Source organism: Loa loa (genome assembly GCF_000183805.2).
Source record: "Loa loa unplaced genomic scaffold supercont3.130, whole genome shotgun sequence".
NCBI lineage: Eukaryota > Metazoa > Nematoda > Chromadorea > Rhabditida > Onchocercidae > Loa > Loa loa.
In genome coordinates this window covers 109,001-128,983 of record NW_018108310.1, presented here as the reverse complement: position 1 = coordinate 128,983, position 19,983 = coordinate 109,001, and the positions used below count along the sequence as shown (strand labels likewise).

Here is a 19,983-nt window from a genome sequence, read left to right as displayed (position 1 = left end):
AACATTACAGTGTTGAGGCATGCTTTTTTTAGAACTCAAAGATCAGAAAAAAACAATTCTAATTACGTTAATTCTTGTACATTTGGATAATATTGAAATGAACTTTGAGTTTATATAATTTAATTAGGTGAAGTGATTAGGACCAGAAACCTGCTTCTCGAAAAAATGACGGTGTTTGTATGGGATTACTGGAAATTTATTTCGGAGCTTAGCACCATCAAAATACGTCGGAATTAACGTATTGACTGTAGAAAGAAGCTTGTGGTGCTTTGCAGATATTCAAAAGGGTTATTAGCTACTGCAACAGTCGTACCTCCTCTGATATATAATTATGAGCCGTTTTACAATCTCACCGTTGACCACGATATCTTCAACGGTACAGTACAATTTGTCAAAGAAAAGGATGCGATTATATGGACAGTGACTAATCGGATGCTACAGTTTAGGAATTGTTCAACATATATTTCTTATAAAGGTTATCTTTTTGCACTAATTTCCTAAATCACATATGGAGCAAAAGATGAAGTTTACCGAATTTTGGTGAAATTTGAACAGCAAAGGAAATTTGTAGATTACTGGGCGCCTGCGCTCGATTGTCCACCTCTGTACATCGATCATTTGGCAAACACGACGTCGTTGAAATTCAGGTCGCGTCTTCCAGATATTAGTTATCGTGACTTTGGCTCACGTGTTTCACTGCATTATACTCCATCAAATGGCACTGTCACGGAAATTGGTCAACCCCTACAAATTACGGTTACTGCAATTAATGAAAGTAACAATTCAGCACAGTGTGTGTTTTGGTATATCGGAGAAGGTCAGCCACATTAAATTAATTTTGTAACAGACTGGCAAAACATAACTTACCTGTTAAGAATTATTTTATTCGGTCGGTAAGAGTAGTTTATCCATGTTATTTGTTTATACGCCAGCTTTTCATCATAACGGGAAACTTTAAATGAGTTATACTTTAGCCTTTTACAAATTTTCACATTGTTTTGCAAACATGACGTGTCCACCAATTCATCCTTTGTAGTAGCTGACTGTCCATTATGGCCCATAAATGAAACAGAATATCAATGTGAGGGTTCAATGAATCACCGAGTGTGCAAACGACGACATAAATGTCCCGGAATACAATTCCCTAACCATGTGACGTCTTTACATTGTGTGGCTGGTCAAGGATGGAGTTATATGAGCCCTCAGTCCATTGCTAATTTCCCTTTAAACTTATTTCGGACACCAATTTGCTTACGTTAGTATCATTGTTAAGTTTCTTTTCTGTTTTACGTTTATCTTATAACCTTTTAAAAGAATGATATTTCACTTGTATCTTTGTTGCTTGCTAATTTCAAACATCGTCACATTGATTTTATTTTGTATTTCTCTTTGTGCAGCCTACACCTTTTTTCTTAGTTTCTAGAATTCTTAACTTGCTGTGTTAGTGTAAATTTACAATGTTATCATCCAGATTTGCTTTTGTAATTTCAGAAAGTTCTGCTGGAGATGTTAACTTATCTGTGAATCTTGCCATTAGCTCACATCTGAATGAATCCTGTAAAGCTGCATTGATTGATAAGGTCATTATCTTTTGTGGGGCTAAAAAAGTTTTATGTTTGTCTGACTTCATAGGTTCTTAGTTAACTGTTACAGACATTATAGGCGTATAGACGTATACATAGACGTAGTGGGCCAGAAAGTATCGGTCTTTGCGTCATGAATAATAAGAAGATATTGAATTCCATAATAAGCTGGAAATGATCACAAATTACACTGTTCGTAAGAGAATTTTGCTATAATTCCGTTACTGACTTACGTGGAATTGAAAGCTTGCCATCGTTGTTGTTAAGGTGCGGTTATGAAACTTATGATTTATTGAAGTTTCATCACCTTTGGTGCTGACTATAGCTTGTTCCGTAGTAGATTACTTTTACAGGTGCACCAGCTGCCTAAAATGCACGAAACTAAGGAATGTCGTCAGTTAAAGTGGACATTTATTGGGTTATTAGTTATAGACAGTAATATATTTATCAACTATACAGTGCGTCATGAAAACATATCGATGACGCTGAAGTGTGCTGCTCAGTTCGTTCGTCAAATCATCAAGGGAAAACTTGCATTTAACGTAAGTTTTCAAAGTCAATAATTTTTTTCGTTTTTCGTAATCTTATTTTTTTTTTTCAAAAAAAAGATTCCGTAATCTTATAAGTCTCGGAAATTACCTATTAAGTTTCTAGCAAAGGGAAAATAAGCTTTGAAGCTTTCTCTAGCATCCCAAATTCCTGTTCAAGAAAAAGCTGTTTAGAGTGATTCAGAAACAGAATAGCCTAGTTTGCCGAAGTAAGCTAATCTTTTTAAAACAACGCAAGCATTGAATTTTCATATGCATCATGCTTATAGGCATTAAAGACTACCTGTAAAAATATTGAATTCAATGCTTTATCTGCGAATTACTCCACTGGCTGTTCCAATGGTTACTTCACTTTTTCTTTTTTTTTCAAAATTCTTTTCATCATATAACTAATATTTTAATTCTAACATGGTTGTTTTTAAATCGATATTATTGCAATTATACGAAATGATAAAAGTGGTGATTGAAATGTGAAATTCTATTGATGTTTCAAAAAATTAATATCTTAATGTTGAAAATTACTAATTCTCCAGATGAATGCGCTCCTGGTTTTTATGCTGCTGCAAATGGCTGTTATCCTTGTCCACTTCATAGCTTCTCTGAAACTGTTAATGCCAGGAATTGTACAAGATGTCCAACGAATACGTTTACAGCAAAAACAGGATCATTTTCGTCTCAATTATGTCGAAGTAATTATTAGTTGAGAAGCATTCATTTCATCTTATTAAAAGCATTTCATCTTATTCTTGATTAGGTATTTCCGATAGCTTTCGTATATTCATCCTATATCAATTAAAACAAGTTATTTTCAACAATTGCAATATTTCACTTGGCTGGAAATCATTTATTCTTTTGGTTTAAATCGCGTGAGCAATAATATACACATAATTTTTCTGGATAAACTTCTGAATTCTCATTTCTCTTCTTTTTGCTGACTCAACTCCACTAGATTCTGAAACTGCATACATATTGGCATAACAATTCAGAACAGTGCCCACCTGGTTTCTTCTCACCAACTGGCCTTGAACCATGCCAGGCTTGCGCAGTTGGCTTTTATCAGTCCCATTATGGTTTGCAATATTGCAACTATTGTTCGTCACCTCACACAACTTCAATAGTCGGTGCAGTTTCAGCCAGCGAGTGCGTACGTAAGTAATTTCGATCAGCATTTGCATGTATTTCTATATATATGCTGTGAAATTATTGAATCAATTTAAAGTTATCTAGCGAAGAGACTTATAATTAAGGGACATGCAGAAATCACATTTTCACCGCTTAGTTTTTATTAAATTTGAAATTAAATTTAAAGAAAAAATTTTTGCAATTTTTTGTGTGCTTTTAGTGAAATGCAAGCCCGGATGGTTCAGCCGCACAGGTTTTGAACCATGCATAAAATGTCCGACTGGTTTTTACCAAGATAGAGCGGGACAAACAACATGCAATGCATGCAACATAGATGCCAATAAGCAAATGTCGATAAATAATCATTGCAAAGGTAATGTTATCTTTTATTAATCACTAGTGTTTATTTTGTCACTGGGAAGAATGCTTCATTGCATAAGAATGAAGAGACAAGGAAATATTGTATGATGGGAAATAAGTTGTTAGGATTAAAGAGACTGATTGGTTACCAAAACAGTGGTTCTATTGGTAAGTCAAAAGTTGGCTTGCCGAACGAGGCTTATGACTGGAAAGTTCATCTATTAGTTGAATTGTCCCTGTTCCAGTGGTTGTCGGATTGACAGAACATTCTTCTCTCCATGCTTATCCATCGCCATCTTAAAAAAAAATGTGTTTTAGGCAGGTAAGAAGACGATAGGAGAAAATGAAATATGAAATAATCCAATATTTCAAACATTTCAGACTTTTCGTGCAGGAAATCAGGCTGCAAAAATAATGGCCATTGTTCGAAGGAGCGATGCATTTGCCCGTTTTTTCATATTGGCCTCGACTGCAGTGTAGCTCTGAATTTGTGCTTGGCTAATTTTTGTTCTCGAGATGAAGAATGTCATTTTGATGGAGTGACAACTTCTTGCCTTCGTAATAGCGATCTGTCATCAGAAGGTATTTATCTCTTGAAGAGTTATGGTCGATTATTGGTCCTATTCTTCAGTATTGATTATTTAGTTCTAATAATTGCATAATGATAAGAGTAGCCCGATGGACAAACTGTGCACGTTGAACACCCTCTCTCGATGTGGAAGTTTCCTTCAATAATTCCTCGAAAATGCAGTTTGCGGAAATGCAGCTATCATTGTGAAGCTTTTTGGACATCATTCACAAAAGGAACTATTGTGCTGTCTTGAAAGTTGTTAGATTTAAAAATGTGTATGAAATTTGAATTTTAGGCTCAGGAATGAAGTGCTGGGAAAGCGTATGGAAATCAAAACACCAGAAGCAGTTGCTGGATGAAGAAACCCAAGGAGTAGTGAATGAGTCATCGTCATTGACATCGATGATATTTGCAAATATTTCAGCAAGACTAAATATAGATTTAGGATTATTTACCAAACAGCTCCCAGTAAAGAGCCAAAACCCAAAAATTAGAGAGGAAGAGAATGAAGAGATAGTAGTCTCCATGGAGAACCATGGCTCTATATCTGATCGACCTCAATCATTAATGCAGTTTATTTCTGATCAATTAGTTTCGTCAGAAATTACCACTATACGAAGATGGAAAAGTGATGTGTCACACACAGCAACAACCTTTTCTCCATCGGCGGTCAATACAGATATTCATAGAAATGATAATATTCAATCTACTACAATAGGATCAATTGCTTCAACTACAATTGATGCAACTTTCGCAGTTCCCAAAATTCATTGTTCTCATAAACTTAATTTTTGCAGAAATGGTTGGATTTGTTTTTTGACTTGTAGAATGATTGTGATATTTTGAATTCCGGCATACCGTGCATGTTTTCCATGCTTGCTGAAAAAGTTGAAAACACAATGAACAGTCATACATGATCTATTCATTAAAAAAGCAGTTCGCAATACAATGTACTCTAATATTCCTTAATTGTCCAGTAATTGTGGTTTTGAAATTTTTAGGTAGTTGCTCGACTACTATCAACGGAAATATCAGTTGTATCTGTCGAGAGGGCTATAAAACTAATGGCAGTGATAACTGTGTATTGTTACAAAGCTGTGATTACGAACCATGTGGGCAAGACTCATGCAAAAATATTGGCAACGATTATTTCTGCCAGTGTTCAGTTGGTTAGTATGCTTGCTTAAATGGTTTTTAGATTCAAACAGCGATGTTGCTATTCAAAATTTTAAAAGCTACCCTGAAAGATATATATTCCGAGTAACAAGGAGTAATTGAAGAAATGTTTAAATATTCCTTTAGTTTGGAATTTTTGCATAATTTAATATGCATGCATATATAAAATATCTTAAATGGTTACTGTGCATTATAGTGCATAATGCATTTCATAAACAACAATGGTGTCCGATCAATAAAGAATGTGATCAGAAGAATCGATGCAAAAACAATGGTATCTCAGTATGTGATTACAAAACGCGGTGCATATGTCCGACACCTTATTTTGGAGAATTTTGCGCAGAAAAAGCTGACCCGTGTAAAAATTTACCCTGCGGTCATAGTACCTGTATTCCACGATTTGATCACTTATGGCCTTATTATTTCTGCAAATGTGATCCAGGTTTGTAAATTTGCTTCCTTAAATCTTAATTGACTTTTGTAAAATAAAATTAAGCTTATAAATTAGCATTAATTTTAAAGCATTTTTATAAATTAACTTTGAAGCACTTTTATGAGAAATATGAATTAAATAGCTTTATCTTATTCTTAAATTCGATTCTGATATTTGACATAAAGAACATATCTTCTTCGTTCTTTTCCAACCTCCTCCAGTTGTTATGATTCAGTTTTATAATAAAAATATTTCTATTTAACATTCATCCCTTTATTCTTACAATAAATAATGTTCTAGTTTTTTTTCTATTTTTTTCAGTGTGGGTGTGATTGTGATGAGACTGAATAATGGTTCAATTCTAGGTTACTATGGAGAAAAGTGTACTGCACACGCAGCTTGCGTGGACAAAAATATTGATTGTAGACATGGTTATTGTCGTGAAAATGATCAAACTGCGTACTGCGAATGTTATCCCGGCTTTACTGGAAACGATTGTTCAGTGGAGATCAATCAGTGTGATTCGTCACCATGTGTGCATGGTACTTGTAAGCCAAAATTTCTGGGTTACACGTGCATCTGTGATGAAGGCTTTGAAGGAAACCAATGTGAGGTAATTTCAGGTTTAACCTTACGTTCTTATACTTGGACAAGACGATCAAGGGAGGCTCTTCAGATCCATTGTGAGCGCCCCACCGTGTAAATTGGGAAGGCTCTACAACGTGTTTGTAGCGATATGACTATGTGCATGCAAAGCCAACCACGGTTTTCCAAAACTCTTACGATGCTAACACCATTCCACTTAACTCACCCGCTTGAGCTTATGTTAGCAATAGTTCAGTCTTCCTGGTCTTACTCCGATAATCTTTTATCAGCTTGTTTGAGATTTGAAAGATTACGAACATAATATTTATTTGTATGTCGTTCTTTTGCCACAGTCTAAAGTGTCACTTTTCAGAGGCTGATAGATCCATGTGATGAAAAACCGTGTAGTATCAATTCGGAATGCCACGCTTTGAGCTATGGGTACAAAGGCAAATTTGTATGCAACTGTGCAACCGGTTGGACAGGTACCGTAAGTACACAATAATTGTTTTCGACAGGTAATATTGCCAAAAGAAATTTTTACCAAATATACCTATTTGCGTAGACATATATAGATTATTTCCCTCAGCAATCATTATTTTGTAGGGATGTATTGCACTGAATTGATAGATCTTTGCACTCATTCTCAGTGTATTTCTGGTTCCACCTGTGTCACTCGACCTGAACTTAATGGAGATGTCGGTTATGTGTGCGTATGTCCCTCGAATAAAACTGGCACTTTCTGCAATGAATCAGTTGATTACTGCAAACCAATGAATCCATGCTTACACGATGGCATTTGTCAGCAGAAAGATGATGGCTACACATGTCGCTGTAAACCAGGTATCTTCATTCACTAAGAAGAAAATCTGCATCCAGTCTACTGAAATAAAAACTTGGAAAATTGGAATGATTCATTAAATTTTAGCAGATGACATATAGAACTGATATTGATTTCAGATAAACATTGATATCATATTATTTGTGTGATGAAAACTAAAAGCATGAAATAAGCAACAGAGTAAAACTTAATAGGAAGTACTATGGAGAAGAGATATATATATATATGAAGTGTTGGCTACAGAAGGCTTTGGAAATAAGTACTAAATACGAACATAGAAAGAGGGTGAATTTGATCATTGATATCGGAAGGAAAACTCCTGAATTTAGTATGTTAGATTTGGTAAAAGTGGTGATTTTGTACAACAATGGCTTAAATACACAAAAAGTTGCGTGCGTTACGTTAGGAGATTGAAGTTCATCTTCGGCTCTCTTTCAGCAATTTTCAATACGAATCATGTAAAAAGTGTCCTTAATAATAGGTTATCAAGGGGATCATTGTCAACATGATCTGTGCTCACCGAATCCATGCCAAAATAATGGTAATTGTACAATATTGTCGTTGACAACTTATAAGTGTTCATGTCCTCAGTATTATGAAGGTGTTAGTTGCACTGCGGTTACGGTAGGTTGTTTCAAATGCTTTCAGAACGTATGATTTGCAATTTATATAAGTCTTTGATTATGATTCTGATTGGTGGTTCTCACAATGAGAGAAAGGCGCTGATGTAGTTAATGAAAAAGATTTATTTTCGAATCTCATTTTGCTTGTGGAATTTTTTCTTGCTAATTAATAACTTTTTGCAGGATGTATGCATGCTAAATAATTTTGAAGATTATTGTTTGAATGGTGGCAAATGTATTTCAAACAATTCTGAGCCAACTTGTCGCTGTACATGTCAGTATGAGGGACACAGATGTGAAAACAGTTAAATTTATTGTCATTGCTTTTTATGTATTAATGCTATCAATGAATGGTAAGCAATTAATTATTGTTGTTTACAGAGAAAGATTTGGATTTCAATGTTATGTTTAACGAACAGACACGAAATTTGACATCCAGTTCATTTGATGCCAGTATACTGAAACAGTTCACGTTATGTTTCTGGATCAGAATAATCTCAATGGAAGAAAATCCCTTTGTCTCTTTTGTTCATTTCGATCAGCAAGGGTATAGATTTTTAGATGCTATTTTAGCCTCATCTATGAAATTTGATTGTCCTAAGTCATTTCATTACATGGGAGACTACGTGATGCTTTTAAAACAGATTAAGAGAGAAAGAATCACGATGTAAAACAAGGCACTGATGATTACACTAGTAAATGTTCATTTTGCAATGATAAAACAGAGAACGGGAAGTTGTATATCTGAATTAGCTTTGTCCGATGCACGATCATACCTCACAAAATCGCGCTCATCCTTCTATCACGCGGGTACTTCTGTTGATTGTTTCGTTTTATGCGCTACAAGGAACCATTTTAGACTCGGAAAAAGTGTTCTATCAATAACACAGAATGCACTAAGGTTCGGCAAATATGCCGGATGGACAAATATGACGGAAAACCAGTGGCAACAGGTACAGCAATCTTTCTTTATAAGATAACGTGAACTTCAAATCTCTTTAATTTATTGTTGAATCCTGTTTTTTTCATGCGTACAAATTATCCATTTCATATGCCTGTAATATGAAATTCAGATTTCTTTTAGTTTTGCTTCCGTAGAAGGGAGGATGGAATTAGCGAATGGATACGAAATGGTGAGACTGTTTGGAAAAGGAAATGGGACATACCACCGGTCAACGGAAGTTTGAGGATTTTGTTAGGATCCTCAGAATCATTTCACGGAGAGATGAGTATGGTTCAGGTTTGCTTTTGCATTTCTCTCACCGAAACAGCATTTCCCGTCATTTATAGCAGCCGATAATTTCGTTTCATGGATATGAGATTGAAGTCAGCAGCATTAATAATTTCTGTACTAATATGCAGAAAAACATGTGCAAGTTTTTGTGGATTTTTAATGTATTATAAGAAAAATCGGAAAATGATTTACAGGTTGACTTGACCTTTTGCTGAGCTTTTTTATCATAGTTCTGTTGGCGAAATTACTTAAACTGATCAATTTTTAGCTGTACAGTACAGCTCTACGGAGCAAACAGATAAGTGATTCTATTCACTACTGTAAGCAACGGCTGCAGTCTGTCGTAACAAATAGTGAAGCTCCTCTTATTGATTGGAATCAGTTCACAGGTGTTAAGAGTGGAAACCGTAATTTTCCGGGGATTTGTACGCTTTCCGAGTGTTTGCTAAACCCACATCACTGCAGTTCAGCTATGGGTAACCTTCATTTTGTTCATTTCATGAGGGAGTCAGTTAATATGCTTGAAAAAACTTTCCGCATATATGACTGACTGTTATCTCTGTCATAAACAGTTTCATCCAATTATTTCTGAATTGTTTATTATAGATAAAATGCCACCCAAGGTAATTAACTGTCCAGCAAATATCATTACAACTTCTGAGAATAGACTAAAGATCGTGGATTGGTCCCCATCGAAATCAAATGAAATCTTTGCCGATAACGGTATCGTTCATATATCATCAAATTACAATAGTGGTGATGTTTTTACCTGGTAAGTTGAAAATGATATTTATAACGAATATCGCTTTGTTTGTTGAATTTTTTATCTAATGATAGAGTTTACAGTAGCCTGCAAAATATTCCGTGCTTAATACCATTCTTGTGATTACCGAATGAATGTTAAAGGTAAACGTTAAAACATAAACTTAATAGAAATATGATAAATACCTAAGTTGCCCTAAATTTATAAATCCTTGCAATAGGTATTAAGGACAAAGTTCTTTTATGAGTAGAGATGATAGTTACTGAAAACAGATGGTTTCTAATAATATGTTAATAATACAGGGGTAAATATCACATCGTGTACATTGCGGAAGATCAAACTGGAAATATCGAAACTTGTCAATTCGATCTTGTCATAGCAACAATGAACTGCTCTAATCCTGAAAAGACCGATGGCATTAATTTTACGGTTCAAAATATCCATTCGGAGACCGTTCGAAAAGTGGCATTTGTTGAGTGTGAAGCGAATTATATGCCTATTCATCCAGTTACTGACTTCTACTTGTGTGATCTGATGGTTAGTCTTTCGAGGCATTTCAATCAAGGAATGTTAGGGCATGCTGGAGAAAGAATGTCGAATCTGTGTACAATGGGATCAAGCCTTTACAGATCTTGAATTCTGGATTTACGGATTCTTTCGTTAGGAAAAAACTAGAAGCTTCATAGGTTTTCAGGAAAAACGTGTTTTATATTCTTTAATATAATAATTAGTCGTACCAGTAAATGGCGATGGATTGTTTTCACATTCTATTTCATATCTTCTTAGGGTCAGTGGACTCGCTGGCCGCATGGAATCAATTTCTATTTTCCAAGTTGTTTGAAGTATCGAGCTCCATTGCAACAGTTAAATGGCTAGTACTCTTTTCAAATGAATGAAATTTGAAAATAGTACAAAATTATTTTATGGTGATCCTGCAAAGCCAATCCAGAGTGAATGACTATTTAAAGGTTGTTTCAGGTTTGATGATCGTCACAGCAAGTTGTGGTGAATTTGAAGTGTATAAAAAGAATCTGACAACTGTAATTTTGGTTGGTTTACAGTACCATTTTGCTGAGGAATGTGCTTGGTTGATCGTACTCAGTTAATTAGTTATGTCATCGGTATTTGAAAAGCCTATTGAGGGTATTTCCCGATTACTGTATTATACCGATATGTATTATACTTATATTATTTGACTAGTCCTTTTGTATAACTTTTTTGTTCCTTATTTGATGACTTTACAACTAATGTTCCAGAACTCACATTTAAGGTAATTTACATGCACAATACATCATCTTTCTAGGAATACAATCTAGCTTTTGTTTTGCTAAAATAGGATTTTTAGAAACCATTCTAAATAACGTGTTCGAAATATTTCGTAATGAAAATGCTGATCATTTCAGAATGCTGATAAACAATTCAATCACTTTTGTACCTCTCTGAATTGTAGCAATGAACTCAAAATCTGGTCAAATTCAAGTTGTAAAGATCAAGTTTTGGGGAAGTCCAACAAACTAACTCAAAACATATATCTTCACTATTCGATCACCGTGAAGTTAGTTGCTTTGTATCTTTTTTATAGCAAAAATGTAACCTGTAATGGTCCGAAACAACACATTTTTTCAATTTGTTAAGTGCATAAATTTCTATGATTTCAGCTTAATCCATTTTTTGCATTTGTCACCTATAGCAGAAGTCATTTTTCTTTCTATCCCGAAAGAGATCTATTAAATTGAGGGCAGGAAAATGTCCTACAATTGTTGACACTTGTATAATTCTTCATTTGACTCTTAAAATAGAAGTCGAAATGTTAAATGAAGGAAATTCTTTTGATCATATTGAACAGCATGATCATTTTCATGCCCATTAATTTATTCACTGTTCTTACCTTGAACAATTTTATTAAATTTTTTCATAGAAACTGCCAATGTTTATTATGTACTCCACAAAATTGAGTGGAAGATGGTAATCCCTGCTTGCCACGACTTTGGTACCTTGAGCAATTCGGATCAAATTAAATCAAATTTTAAGTATCACAAGAAAGTCAATAAAGCCTGTAATAACCGAGAATCTGAATAAAGTATTTGGCAACAACAGTGGAAAGCTGCAAACATTATGGCAATGTCCTACTAGTAATTATCCTGCTCAAATTTTTGAAAGTGATACTCTCTCATGTGGTATTATTTCATTTTTTTATTTCTATAATTTTTATTTTTTGCAATCTTAACAAGAAAAGAAAACGAATTAGAGATGAAAAATGAAACGCTTAAACTTATGGTTACACAGCCTGTGCAGGTTTTTGAACTGTGGTAATTTTAATTTTTAGTAAAATGTCCACCTGGCATGTACTGTACAAAGGATAAATGTATGCCTTGTCCGGAAAATACGTTTAAGGAAAACGCTGGTTGTAAGCAGTGCACTCCATGTCCGAATAATACAATAACTGGTCCGATAATTGAAGATATCGGTTATCAGAGTATTTTTGATTGTTACAGTAAGTTTTTTTCTCTGCATTATGAATTGTATCGGTGAAAAGGAAGCACAGTCCAAAATATCATTCTAATATCAAAAAATAAATCATAGTAAATAAATTGAGTGTTATACACTGATTATTTTAAGTAAATCCTATATTGATTTTCCGTTGTTAATAATTTATGACTAGGCGCTTATAATGTGAATGTTGGTCTAACTTTTCCCGTTTGCTAATCTGCTTATCATAATTTCAGCAAACTGCACTCCTGGTTATCATTACAGCATTCAAGAAGGAAGCTGTGTTAAATGTCCGAAAGGAATGTATCAAGATCGACCGGGACAGCTACGATGCAATGCCTGTCCAGAATCTCGCAGCACATCGAAAAGAGTATTTTACTTCGTTTTCTTGTTTTACTCCAATCTGTAAGCTCTTAGTTTCACTTTTTATATCCGTTAAATTCATACACTATAACGGTGATAATTAATGTTTAGGGTTCAGTGCATGTTTCAAATTGTACGGTTATCTGTGGTGCAGGTATGTCAATGGGTGCACATTCTCAATGCATTACATGTGCAAAAGGGAAATATCGGCAAGAAAATTCCACGGAAGCTCGTTGCACTCCATGTCCTGACTACTTTACCACCCCTGATAATGGAAGCATTAGTCAAAGCAATTGCACTGTGCTCGATTGTCCTCCAGGAACGTATATTAACTTGTCATCGCCATCAGAATGTTTCTTTTGTCCTCGAAATTATTATCAAGTAATTGTATGACAGTTTTAGGTTTTAGATGAATCTTCAATCTAACTGATTCAACATATGTAATTTTAAAAACAAGTAGAAATTTTTCTACAGGTAGTTCGCACAAGAATACTTGGAGGAATAGTCATCCAGTTTTTAATGTCTGCTGCTTGGATATGTATGTGTTTAAAATTCATCTACAAAATTTGATTTTCAACTCTTCCGCAGGGATGAAACAAGTAGACATTAAAAATGGGATGACTATTCTTGGAAACATGAAGTGCAAAAGGCGTGACAGAACAAAGGATCTAAGATGTTATTTTGTAGTTAATAAAATGTCTTTTGTGCCCTTCTGTAAACTCCATTTCAGGAAAGGTCAAATCAGACCGAATGTCGGCAATGTGTGAAGCCTCTTATTACCCTGGGAACGGTATGTTTTATGTCCTGTAGTTTGTTTTTTTTACAATAAGGCGGAATAATCCGTTTTTTGTATTTTGAGTGACAACAATTCCCCAGTGGGTTTAAGTTCAGCTTTTTATAGTTTTGAGGCCGCTGGGTATCTGAAATATCAATTAATTTCTACTTGGAACCATTGTAGCATCCACTAATTAAAATTTATATGATTTATATAACTCCTGCTTTCACTGCTGTCTTCCTGGCCATTTAGTCGTTTTGCTAGATGCAGAGAATTTTCTACTAGAAAAGAGTAGCTGGTATCTTGAAATGTACCCATTATTCATTCATATTTATTAATACGCACAAAATTGGAAGAATTATTACGTGACTGCGGTACAAACCTTATCAAACGATGTTTCACAACGCTAATAATTTTGGATATATTTACGATACATAAAGAAATCATATTTTAAGGGTTCTGTACATCCTCGACAGTGTATGAAGCCATTGTTCTGGGACCCTTTGGTTTCAGATGTTGATGTCAGTAAGCACTTTAGTTCGAGTGTATGGCCAAATTTTGGATTTGTTGGTATTATTGGTGCCATCGCATTTCTTGCTCTACTTTATTTTCAGAGACGGAGGTTTCAAATCTGTTTTTATAGAATTAATTATATTCTCCAAAACAAAACATGATCGAAGATATCATGCTTAAATGATCTGTAAAAACGTTGACGTTGACGGGAATGTCCGCCTAAGCTACGGAGGAATCGCTTAAAGGAGAATTCTGGATAGTTGTACCTAACGTAAATCGCCTCATAAAACAGACGAATCAGTATTAACAGGACCAATAAGCGCACAATGCAGTCATTACTCATTAGTTGTAGTTATTTCAATACTTTAAGGATACGATCATTATTTTGCAAGATAAGGAGAACAGAGATAAAACACATCGCCACACTGAATTATTATCGCGATTCTTCTTTTACTTATCCAATTGTTACCGTAACACCAACAAGCATTGGTACTACACCAGACTTCACCGAAGACAGAGTTCCAAAGAATCCCGAACCACAAGTAACGGTTCTCGCACACAACTGTTTTATGTTTTGTCTCGCTTATTGATTTAATCCAGCTAGTATATGGAAATCTTAATCTTTAAATTTAAGTTATTTTTTTAAGTTGATAAACGCAATAAGCTTACTCCTAAAATATATATGAACGAATGAGCTTAGTACAAAAATAGGAGGTTTTAACTTCAAGTAGGTATTACGTTCACTACTGCAGGAAGTGGTGGAAATTTATCAAGAAATTTATGATGGATTACATAGTATGGCAGAGGGAACATCGCACATGTCAAACAGTGAACTGATTTCGAGCCAGTGCTTCAAACCCATTCCAAGAACTCGTCTTAAGGTGGACACCACATTAAGGGCTGAGTTTTGTGGTGATCCGAAGGCGTTGGGAATGGACTCATCCGGTTTTCCCATTGATTCAGCTGACTATGAAAATGCCGACCAGTGTAACTCGATGGATCCAAGGAGTTTTGGACAAAATTCTCAAACCTCAGATGACGAAAATCAAATCTTGAGGTGAACAGACAAAATTCGATGATCCTAAATAACTAATACCATATAACTCTTGTTACAAGCATTTAGGACGGATGAAAACGATTCCTTTCGAAACAGCGCTCATTTTGTTCTTTTTGGGAGATTTGGAAACATTAGGAGGTCCTTTTGATAATAATAAAAACATTAATTTTCCATTCAGCTTTAAACGACGACTTCATGCTTACCGAAATTGGAATCTACGAATACCTTTAGACGATGTGTACGTGGAGCCTACTGAGTACAAATTATTCCTGTCAGAAGCGAGCGACATTTTGTATGAGGAAAATAATAAAGAGAATAAAGATGAAGAAAGCGATGATGAGGTTTGTGTTATTAAAACTTAAGGATGGGCATGATAGCATATTTTGTGTGAAGTGGTAGAGCAGAAATAATTGAATTTTGCTCAGATTACATATTTACCTCAAATTACAATGCAAAATTTCAGGACTACTTTGGATAGCCATCCAAAATACTATTTCATTATCGAAATTAATCTTTGAATTCAAAACAGTACGCTGCAGTCAAAATGAAATATGAAATGCAACGGAAAAGCCTTAGAGCAAAATATTAATGATGATCTGAAATTAGCGAAATAAAGTAATCTGTCAATAAAATACTTCAATACTACACGCTTTTCAAATCCACTCGTTATTTTTAATCGCACCACTAATCTTTAATTTACTTCTTGCAGATAATTAAAGAAAAAAAAATTTTAACATTTAACCGCATTAGCTGTGATCAATAATTATATACAAATTACTGATTGGAATGCATTATAATAACAACCGCATATACGGGAAATTGTGTAAGAGTAAAAGCTGAAGAAGATACAAATAAAAATCTGGAATAATTTAGACTGTTTGGAATAACTGTTCTAGTCCTAACCAATCCGAGATTCACTAATTTTTTAGGAAACGTCATTTTTAATATGTAAATAAGGTTAAGATGACAATGGGCAAGCAGTTCTTTTGCCATGTTTCCGCAAATCAGCAATATGGTCAAAGTATGACTAAATTACACTGCTTTACATTCTCCATCTTTGTTGGAAATACGAAAGTTCGTGTGTCGCTAACCAGTCTCACTTAACTGTTAATAGCTTCTTGTCAGCGCACTTACTATGCTGTTTTCTCTCTCTGCAACTTACCGGAATCACTTTTTGCGGTTTTTAGAGGAGAAAGATCACTAACCAGTTTTAGAATTCCTAGTATTTAGTAACCATCTAACGAAAGTAGAACATACAAAAAATCCTAAAAGAGAAGAATTAAGATCACATAAATTCATATTACAGGATCAGAATATTTATTAGTTTATGCTTTGAGAGGCAATTTCCAGTTAAATTAGCATCGTGATCAGGGTGAGAGAGGGTAATCACGAATTTGTCTTCTCCCTGAGTACGGCATTAGAAGCGAGATCCAGTACGGCCATCCACTTTATTTGTGTTTCTTCTTTTTCCACACTAACCATATATTGTCGATGCATATGCTTTATGGTAAATGTAAGTCGTTCATTATTCATCTTAACTTCACAGCCAGGAAGTGGAAGCATTGTGAGGGCGCTTTCTGCCTGCAGGTACTTGGCAACATAATAAGTATCACAAAATTGTACGGAAGTTCATCTTAACTGTTTCAAACTCAAGGACCACATATGCGAACCAGATACAAAGCATTGCATAGCACCCTGGTATCATTGTCAAGCTCTCCTAACTTAAGAATTTCAAAGTTTGTGTACATAAAGGTAAATAAAAAAGGAACTCACATTATCGGAAGCGTAGGAATATAGACAGAAGTCCTTACGCACAACGAAATATCTCTTTAACGGCTTGTTCAATGAACCACGGAATTTAACGTAACTGGCATAGAGTATTTCGCCTTCTTTAGCTCCTACCGATAGTGGGTTTGTTCGTGTTCTTGAATTGTTTTCTTTTGTTTGGGAGTAATCCTTAAAATTCATTACTGTTGCAGTAAGGCAACTTCTTACTATGATCACCAAACATATTAACAATGAACTGATCCGTGTTCGAGATCGTTCATCCTAATTTTGGAGCTATTATTAAATGTGCCCCATAGATCCTAAATTTATAATTGCTTTCTTTTTTTAATTAGTAGGATTAAACGAAAGTTCAATCCAAATTCTGATAAAGATGAAGGCCCATCAAGAAGTTCGATTTAGAATGGTTGTGAAGGAAACGAACGGAATATTCCTCTTTGGGGGTACTCATATCATGCATCCATACTTTGCCAAATATTATGTAGTCACATCATATTAGTTAGTCTCTTTGAGAAAAATCCTATGTGACTTACGCGCTGTCGCAGGCAAGTATCACAGATACGCATGTTTTTATCTTCGCTGCGTAGCTTCCCGAAACATTTTTTGCAGAATCGTTGTGCGCAATGACTGCAAGCGGTACCTTTCGAGATGAATGAGAATTCGGCGTCACACTTAGCACAACAGCGATTTTCAGACCGCGGTGATATGATAGTCGGCATCTATATAAAATAAATTAGGCCGAGGAGTTGCAAGGTTGGCCCTTATCATTTATTGAAGCTACAACACTAAAATATTTAAACGTAAATAAATTAATGATGTTGCTTAACTGTATCTAAATTATTGGATGCTAAGAATGATACCGGCGGACTGAAGGATTTCTTGCGCGATAAACTTTCACTGATAACATTCCAGATCGCATCTATCCATTCACTCTTTTCTTTGCTATTTCCGGTCATCAGTTCTATGCAGCTATAAGAGAATAATTTAAAGACATGATGAGACACCAAAGACTTTAGTAGATTACTAGCAGAAATTCACATAAAATTTACCGGGATGGACCATTTGCTGAATCCGAACCGCGCAAATAAAATGAATTTTCGTGTTCAAGGTTATCACCCTCACAGATCTGAAAGCACTCCATTTAGTCTTCCAGAATAAAAGGGAAGGAAACTTTTCCAAGTATAACCACCATTTTTCAAATCGCCATATGGTTTGCAAATTTAAGCTACTTATTTTCATGTATCTTCAGCAGCACTTGTTCCCAATGTCCAAAGCAGGGTTCTCTTACCGACTCTACAGGAATCGCAAATGCGGCGTTTTACGTTTTTTTTCGTTCAGCTCGATCTTTATACAAAATATGTCATACGTAAGAAAAAGTACGTCAATTCAACAAAGTTATATTCACTATTCATCATATTTGTTATCAACCTGATGGAACTATTTGTCATCTACTCGTTGTATAACTCGCTGTCCTGAGAGATTTAAAGGTATTTAAATGTATCATAATCAGTAACTAGTCAACTCATTGAATGACCAACCAAAATAATTATTTTTAAACATTAAGAAGAAGACGGTGACAAGCACACCTGTGCTAATGTCGCATCGAAGATTGCTCGAACCTTAAGTTTAGCAAAACCGGGCAATGTCCTTTCCGAAGCAAGAAGTAGTAAGTCGTTGAAAAGAAACAAATACCGTTCTTCAGTTTTTTCTGATGACGACAATATCTTCAAAATAATGGTTATGCCTTTTCCTGAATAGCTCTACCTTCGCATTTATTTACATATTCCATTTAAAGTTGCTGCATGGAATTATAAATGGTGGTGTTAAACTTCTTCCAAGAGCTATTAAGAACTACCTACCTTCATCACCTTTCCCTTGCGGATTAATTCGCGACCTGGCGACACCAATGAAACTGCACTGCCTACCTGCTCTTGAACTTCGAGCACGTTTTTATAACGGTCCTAAAAGCAAGAACTGCTACTTTTAAAGTCCTAATTAAATTATTTTGGTATGAATGCAGCCACCATTGCACATACCAATTTACGCATCATCTCATTTGCATGACTTGCTGCGTCAAGCACCAGTTCCAGAGCAGCTTCTGTATCATTGTAATCAACATCTGAAGGATCCAGATGCTTCTTGTATTCCTTAAAAAGAAGAACTAAATTGTCGACGGTTTTCTTTCTTTAAACGGAATGATATCTCCTATTTATTCATGTATGAAAGTACAGACTTGCTGGCCAACCAGGACCATTAAGTAAAAACAGTGTTAACTTTGACATGAATTATGATGATCAATGGAAAATTATTACCTGCAATAACAGCTGATATCGCATGACACGTTGTACTGGACATATCAGATGTGAAACTAAAGGTAAATTTTCACATTCCGGTTTCGTCTGTAAAGAAGTGAATAAAATAGATTATTGACTATTTGAATCTTTGTGGATTTTTCTTGCATTCTGATTTCTTGAAAGCTAGATGCAAAGGTGATGAGAGCTTGGACATGAAGTTAATACCTTGCAAGCAGATCTTTTTAAAAGAAGAACCTCAATTTCATGGACAATTTGTGCGAAACGTCGCTTCTTTTTCAAACATTCGTCAAAAATTTTGGTCGCTCGTTTGTAATTGTTTGTGTATTCCGAATACATCTTCAGGAAAGGGGCACGTTTTCGAAGAACATCACTAATTCTTTAAAACAATAAAAGGATAAAACATTTTTGCAATGAAGTAACATAAACATTCATGTATAGTGCATTGTCACCGAATTCACTGATCCTATCTTAAACTGATGATCCCAGCTTTGCCTATCCAATACAATCAGGAATACTTGATAAAATCAGACTGCGCATAACTATTTTTTTTTTTCAAATAAATGAAGCAGTCATAATAAACGAGCTGTTCTATACCTATGTGTAGTATGCCAATCTCGTGAACTTTCCATCAATGCAGGCAACAAGTGAGTATTGTGAAACTGATGCAAACTGGATATATTTGCAAATAGCTGTGTTATTCTATCCCGTTCCAAGACTTTCTCCTCGTCAATTTTTTCCGGAATGTCTACAATAAAGGTTAAAAAGTGGTGCAAGAATTGTTTTAGAAGTATTATTACTTTGATAGCGACATATCTACCCACAGTTAAGTGAATAGATAAAATTGAA

General features: G+C 35.0%; 4 protein-coding genes across 4 annotated transcripts in view; 3 read left to right on the top strand and 1 right to left on the bottom strand.

Annotated features, from left to right (window-relative positions):
* Positions 1-165: 165 nt before the first annotated feature.
* LOAG_17803 (GCC2 and GCC3 family protein) lies at positions 166-8,151 on the top strand (the record flags this gene model as incomplete). The annotated part of the gene is made up of 20 exons (XM_020450467.1): positions 166-173; positions 276-475; positions 572-817; positions 1,037-1,255; positions 1,492-1,580; positions 1,937-2,125; positions 2,401-2,473; positions 2,665-2,820; positions 3,118-3,279; positions 3,474-3,626; positions 3,995-4,195; positions 4,480-4,819; positions 4,874-4,986; positions 5,186-5,353; positions 5,557-5,802; positions 6,159-6,406; positions 6,752-6,863; positions 6,985-7,221; positions 7,701-7,843; positions 8,026-8,151. The coding sequence occupies 20 exons, from the start codon at positions 166-168 to the stop codon at positions 8,149-8,151; spliced, it is 3,429 nt and encodes a 1,142-aa protein (XP_020305856.1).
* Positions 8,152-8,555: 404 nt separating this feature from the next.
* LOAG_17802 (hypothetical protein) lies at positions 8,556-10,525 on the top strand (the record flags this gene model as incomplete). Its single annotated transcript, XM_020450466.1, has 6 exons — positions 8,556-8,795; positions 8,927-9,082; positions 9,345-9,552; positions 9,683-9,848; positions 10,142-10,376; positions 10,469-10,525. The coding sequence occupies 6 exons, from the start codon at positions 8,556-8,558 to the stop codon at positions 10,523-10,525; spliced, it is 1,062 nt and encodes a 353-aa protein (XP_020305855.1).
* A 1,657-nt stretch (positions 10,526-12,182) lies between these two features.
* Positions 12,183-15,564, top strand: LOAG_03153 (hypothetical protein; the record flags this gene model as incomplete). The annotated part of the gene is made up of 9 exons (XM_020446230.1): positions 12,183-12,333; positions 12,566-12,699; positions 12,804-13,073; positions 13,423-13,482; positions 13,923-14,089; positions 14,351-14,522; positions 14,733-15,037; positions 15,216-15,378; positions 15,501-15,564. 9 exons carry the CDS (start codon positions 12,183-12,185, stop codon positions 15,513-15,515), a joined length of 1,437 nt encoding a protein of 478 aa, XP_020303400.1. The 3' UTR covers positions 15,516-15,564.
* A 776-nt stretch (positions 15,565-16,340) lies between these two features.
* Positions 16,341-19,983, bottom strand: part of LOAG_17801 (RhoGEF domain-containing protein) — a 6,012-nt gene continuing 2,369 nt past the window's right edge. The window contains exons 8-17 of the mRNA XM_020450465.1: positions 19,372-19,513; positions 19,135-19,221; positions 18,859-18,969; positions 18,682-18,783; positions 18,409-18,546; positions 17,872-17,948; positions 17,683-17,791; positions 17,356-17,541; positions 16,811-16,993; positions 16,341-16,618 (exon numbers count right to left, since the gene is read on the bottom strand). Coding sequence (XP_020305854.1) covers positions 16,424-16,618; positions 16,811-16,993; positions 17,356-17,541; positions 17,683-17,791; positions 17,872-17,948; positions 18,409-18,546; positions 18,682-18,783; positions 18,859-18,969; positions 19,135-19,221; positions 19,372-19,513 — 1,330 coding nt within the window. The 3' untranslated portion in view covers positions 16,341-16,423. The remainder of the gene's footprint in view (positions 16,619-16,810; positions 16,994-17,355; positions 17,542-17,682; positions 17,792-17,871; positions 17,949-18,408; positions 18,547-18,681; positions 18,784-18,858; positions 18,970-19,134; positions 19,222-19,371; positions 19,514-19,983) is intronic.